This window comes from Myotis davidii, unplaced genomic scaffold (assembly GCF_000327345.1).
Source record: "Myotis davidii unplaced genomic scaffold, ASM32734v1 scaffold77, whole genome shotgun sequence".
Lineage (NCBI taxonomy): Eukaryota > Metazoa > Chordata > Mammalia > Chiroptera > Vespertilionidae > Myotis > Myotis davidii.
In genome coordinates this window covers 1,234,742-1,241,079 of record NW_006289713.1, presented here as the reverse complement: position 1 = coordinate 1,241,079, position 6,338 = coordinate 1,234,742, and the positions used below count along the sequence as shown (strand labels likewise).

Here is a 6,338-nt window from a genome sequence, read left to right as displayed (position 1 = left end):
AGTCAGCTGATAGATGTTTCATTTTCACATCAATGCTTTCTTCTCTCTCTAAAATCAATAAAAACATAAACATATATATATATATATATATATAGGCATTTGGAGTTAAGGAGGGGACCTAAAGAAGATTAAATGAAATTGAGAGAAGGCAAGGTAGGGATGAGATTACAGGGCAGTAACAAGATTATGTGCTCCCTTGAGGGAGGTTACATCTCTGAGGGGTCTGAAAAAAGAGGATTTCTTTGTCATTTCAAAGATGTGTTACCCTAGATACACAAGAATAATGACAGAGCTTGCTTAAGGCAAAGATGAATCTTCCTAGAAAAGTTACATGCTTTGGGTGTGACTACTCACCATGACATGCCTGTTAAGAATTTATGTTCCGATCACCCTATGAGGTCACTGGTCTTGTCAGATTTATTGTAGAGCCCCCTTATCATCCACAGAATGAAAGTACAAGGTTCACAAGTGCAAAAGTATGTGACGTAGACAGGAAATAACCTATGCAAGCTAGCAGGACAACTTGAGAAGGCAGCATGGGATCCTTTGGAAACTGGTTTGAACTTCGCTATGCAGGGCAAGGGTTAAATGGGCGTGGTGGTTCATAACCACCTTAGGCAGCTGTTCATATTCTATATTTCTGGTCTCATAGTTGTTTCCTTGTGAAGTGACGTCTTGTATGTAAGTCATCAACCACTTGACCTATATTTTTCTAAATCTTCCTGTTTTGATGTTGCACGAAATCTGAAATGAAGCCTAATGGCCTAACCTTGCTTTCGAAGTGGAAGGAAAGGACATTTGATTTGTAGATTTTTTTTTCCCCCAGGGCCTGAAATCATCCTTTACATTCTCACTATTAGAAGTTTTTAAAAATGTACATATATATTTTCATTTTTATTTTATTGATTTTAGATAGAGCGAGGAAAGGAGAACAAGAGAGAGAGAGAATAAGTCCGTTTGTTGTTCCACTTATTTATGCATTCATTGGTTGGTTCTTGTATGTGCTCTGACCCGGGATCGAACCTACAACCTTGGTATATAGGGATAATGCTCTGACCAACTGAGCTACCCAGCCAGAAGTTTCTGAGTATTGATTTATTATTTCCCAAGCACTTTGAAGTTTAAATGCACTCTGAGTACATTTTACATTGTAACATACTAGACCTATAATCATTTTTGCTTCCTGCTTTGAAGTCTTAGTGACAGGTTAGACAAACATTGTTAGAGGAAAGACTCCACCACTTAATTAAAGTTGCTGTCCCTGATAGAAAGGTTTATTGGCTGCACTGTCACACACAGACCCAGAGACATCATCGACCCTCTGGCCTGGAAGGAGGGGGCACCAGTACTTACCTACTCTTTCCTTAGACACTTTCACTTGGCTCTAGAATTGTCACCTCCAGCTCATCCTGTTCCCGGAGGGGTTTGTGCCCCAGGTGGGGCTCCTAGGGCTCACTTGTAGTGTGTAGATTCTTGACTTCATGTAGGAAAGATTTCACAACATGAGTCCAGGTGATCTTGAGAGTATGTTTATTGAAGGTGGGGACAGTGAAATAAAGGAAAGGCTTACGGTAGAAGAAACAACAGGAGAAAGTCAGAGAATAGGGGGCCTTGGAGACAGGTTCAGGGGGTAAGCCTGGGTCGAGATGCTGCTACCCACTGCTCCCCTGATTGCAAGGCTTGTGGGGACCCTTAAAGTTTAGGAGAAAAGAGCAAAGATACTGTGGAGCCTTTGTCTTGAGGCTCTTTAAGTCTTTTCTTGGCAGGCTGGAATCCTAGGGGAGATCTAAGAGGAGGGTCTTAACTGAATATTCATTAGCTTTCCAGGCGTATCCTTCAATATGTTGATTCATCAAAATGTGCATATAGACAGGTCAGGGTTATTTTCTGGTTAGTTTTATTTGTAAAGAAGGCATTGAAGAGGCACTGGGACCGAGGCTGGTCTGCCCAGGGACAGTCTGGAATGTGGAACCCATTTGCTCCTAAGTGTCCTTGGTTAGGGAAGATAAAATCTTGTGATTTATTAGCTGGCTGTAGATTGCTCAAATTATTTGGCCTTGCCTAATTATTTTGTCTCAGTTTCTTTTATCCCACTTGTCAAGGACTTTCCCTAGCTTACTATCCTGCTTCAATCCTGAACACAAATTAGTTCTAGGCCAGTGATGGCCAACCTTTTGAGCTCGGCGTGTTAGCATTTTGAAAAACCCTAACTTAACTCTGGTGCCGTGTCACATATAGAAATTTTTTGATCTTTGCAACCATAGTAAAACAAAGATTTATATTTTTGATCTTTATTTTATATATTTAAGTGCCATTTAACAAAGAAAAATCCACCAAAAAAATGAGTTCGCGTGTCACCTCTGACACGCGTGTCATAGGTTCGCCATCACTGTTTAGGACCATTTTCCTCCTCCTTGATGCTGTGACTCTCCCACTTAAAACGATCTGGCACAGCTGGTGTGGTTCAGTGGTTGAGCATCGACCTATGAACAAGGAGGTCACGGTTCGATTCTTGGTCAGGACACATGGACTTGATCCCCAGTGGGCGTTATGCAGGAGGCAGTCCATCAGTGCTACTCTCATCATTGATGTTTCTATCTCTCTCCCTCTCCCTTCTTCTCTGAAATCAATAAAAAAGCAACTATCTGTAGCTCCCATCACCCATAAGACATATCACAGACCCTGCAGCACCATGTTCAAAGCCTTCTTCATGATCCTCCCTTCTGGTTTCATGTTCCATTTCTTCCCTGCCATCCAGGCAGACTAGACCACTTTCATCTGACATTACCCTTTTAGGCCTCTGTTGAAAATTGTGTTCGTATTTCAGCTCTCAAATTCTGCTCCTGCTTAGAGTGACGATGATGTTGTTCTCCTTACACATTGTCCGAAGAGTCCGTATCACACAGGTCTCCTCTGCAGGCTCCGGGCACCCTGGGAGCAGGGATGGGACTGCATTCAGTATTCCATACCTAGGATCTAGAACAGGGCTGCTTCCATGTGAGGCCCTCAGTAAACCTTTGGTCAGGGATGAGTGAAGGACAGTATGGGTGGCATCCCTGGCTTGGAAGCAGAGTTGAGATCTGAGTTCAGCTTTGTGCTATTAGCTGTGGACCTCAGGGCAGATACTTAATCAAAGCATCTTTATCAGGGTATGATGAATGAAATAACATGTGTGACAAGAAGGGGTTCGTTATTATTAGTAGCAATAATTATAACCAGGCCTGGCTAAAGTGCCACCTTCTCCCTGGAGTTTTCCATGCTGTGGTTAAAGGTGGCGCCTCCTCAGGAGTCCTGCGGTTGGCCCTCATCATCTACAGCCATGGGTCCCGTGCAGTTATCTGCAGATCTCGCCTCCCCTTTCAGAGCAGAAGCATCTGGAGAACAGAGCAAGACCAGCACCCGCATTGGGAGGACCTGCCTCTCTCACCTTCACACGATGACTGTTCCCCACGACAAACTGGCAGTAGGCGCTAATGTTGAGAAACCCCTCCTTTGCCAAAAATCATGCCAAGTGCACATACCCTAACCGAGTGTGTTTACTGCATTTCTAAGATATGGCGAAAATCTTGGATTGTGGGTCCTAAATTGCAAGTTCTTTAGAGTGAAATGTAATTATAGCTGATGTTAACTGAGCTTTGCTAAGATCAGACACTGTGTGTAGATCTCTGAATGTGGTATTTAATCCTCAGCACCAATCTATAAGGTAGGCTCTGTTAGTGCCCTCGTTTTGTAGTTTTGGAGCTAAGGCTTATGGAGATCAAATAACTTGGCCAAGTTTACAGAGCTAGCAAGTAACAGGGTAAGGGGATTTGAGCCCAGATCTGCTAGTCTCTCTCATTCTGTGGATTACTCTTGACTATCCTTTTTTTCTTTTTAAATGTATTTTTACTGATTTCAGAGAGGGAGGGAGAGAGAGAGAGATAGAAGCATCAATGATGAGAGAGAATCATTGATCAGCTGCCTCCTGCATGACCCCCACTGGGGATAGAGCCTGCAACCCAGGCATGTGCCTTGACGGAGAATCGAACCCTGACCTCCTGGTTCCTAGGCTGATGCTCAACCACTGAGCTACGCCAGCCAGGCAAGTTCCTTTACTTTTTGTTCCATCTTCCAGAAGTAGTAACTGGCTTAACTATTGAAGTAATAAATACAGATGAACTTTAGGACACATCTTACCTATTGTGAATAATAATAATAATAATAATGATAATAATAATAGTACTACCTCATACTTTAAAAGTATTTATTGTGTGTCTCTCTCCTTGTTAAGCACTTCACAGGCATTATCTTATTTAATTTGCATAACAATCATATGAAATAGTTATTACTATTAGTGTCATCGCCATTTTATTTTTTAAATTTATTTAAAATATGTTTTTATTGATTTTTAGAGAGAGAGGAAGGGAGAGGGAGAGAGAGACATCTATCGGCTGCCTCCCACACGCCTACTGGGGAGGATTGAGCCTGCAACTCAAACAAGTGCCCTGAAGGGAATTGAACCAACTTCTTGGTTCATGGGTTGACGCTCAACCATTGAGCCAAATAGGCTGGGCAGAAATTTAACATTTTCCTCTGGCTACAAAGATAGTGAGAGCCTTAGAGGTCAAGGGCACATGCCCAGGTTGTGGGCTCTAGTCCCAGTAGGGGGTGTGCAGGAGGCAGCTGATCAGTGATTCTCTCTCATCATTGATGTTTCCATGTCTCCCTCTCCTTTCCTCTCTGAAATCAATAGAAATATATTTAAAAAAAGAATAGTAACTATAGAATCAGAAGATTCCCAGAAATAAGGAAACTCTTAAGATTTGGAAAAAATGGGCAATACCTAAGGAAAAATTCTGGAGTTGGGAATGATATGAAGTTCTAGAAGAGACATAGAAGTATTTTTTCTGTTGCAGACTTATGCCTGCCAAGTGCCACACCAGCAATTTGCCTCCTTCACTGCCAGCAGATTTTTTTCCATCTATTTGTACTCTCCTCCCTGGCCATTATCATTCAGTTTTCATAATGAAAGTTAGTGGGAAAAGCAGGTCATTTTTTCTAAAACATATTTCTAATACAAACAAAAGACATCTATAATTGCTTTAGACAATAAAGAAACTTGGTAAAATTAATACTTCCTAAGCTATATAAGCTAGTGAAGTCTAGGAATAGGAATGTAATTAAAATTACTATATTTGATGTTACAGGAAGTGAACAATTCATTATATTTAAGAAATGACATCTTCCTTAATTTTTTTTCTAATCCACTATGCCCATTCTTTTTTCTCATTCAAAATATTTTTTTTTTTAGGTGAGAGACCAAAGAAACCAACTCCTCTTCAGGATCAGACTGTCAGAGATGAAAAAGGAAGGTATAAGCGGTTTCATGGAGCCTTCAGTGGAGGGTTTTCTGCTGGGTACTTCAACACGGTCGGCTCAAAAGAAGGTATGATTTTCCTACTTATAGCTATATTCTTGCTAAAGCAAGTGATTGAAATGTCCCAAGATTCTCGTCTCCCTACCTCTCTTTTTAAAAAATCTTACTATAACATTTTAGTACATACATTGTACACTTTTGTCTTCTCTGAACATTTGGAATGTTTCCAGACTCAGGTTTGATTGATTGCAACCTGAAGATGAGTGTTTTTCACTAACATAAACTATAACTGGGTGATAAAATGATGATAATGACTTCCGTTTTACATTGCATCTTGCCATGCACAAAGTACTCTCACACAGATCCGCTCAGTTAATCATTGTCTCACACGGCTCGGTGACTAAGGAGGGCAGGTGTCACAGTTGTTTTGTAGGTGAAGTTGAGGATCAGACTCCTATTTATAAAAAAATAAGTTTTAATATAGCCAGTAATACTATAATAACTATATATGTTGTTAGATGGATACTAGATTATCACCTCTATCCTGACATGGGACCAAGCCCTCACCTGCTTTCAACCTGGAGAAAATGCTCTCAACCTGGAGAAAACTATAATAACTATATATGTTGTTAGATGGATACTAGATTATCAGGGGATTACTTCATAAATTATATAAATGTCTAAGTACTATGCTGTACACCTGAAACTGATATAATATTGTATGTCAACTATAATTGGAAAGTAAATTAATTAAAAAATAACTTGTACACAACAACAGTGGTAAAATAAAGATGAAAAGTAATGCAGGAAAGAAAGAAAAAGAACCATGTAAAAAAATGGTTGGTGTAAATAAGATGTTAAAGCTCAGTTTTTTTAATGTTTTAACATAGAAACTGGAGGAAAAATGATTTGTATATCTCAGATATGAATAGAAGATGGACTAATTAACTCATGTAGGAATTAAGAACAAGATAGGACAGAT

At 40.2% G+C, this 6,338-nt stretch overlaps 1 protein-coding gene across 1 annotated transcript in view; it reads left to right on the top strand.

The window, feature by feature from the left end:
- GPATCH1 (G-patch domain containing 1) overlaps positions 1-6,338 on the top strand; it is a 53,207-nt gene that overhangs the window by 1,910 nt on the left and 44,959 nt on the right. Inside the window, exon 2 of the mRNA XM_006762263.2 lies at positions 5,291-5,425. Coding sequence (XP_006762326.1) covers positions 5,291-5,425 — 135 coding nt within the window. The remainder of the gene's footprint in view (positions 1-5,290; positions 5,426-6,338) is intronic.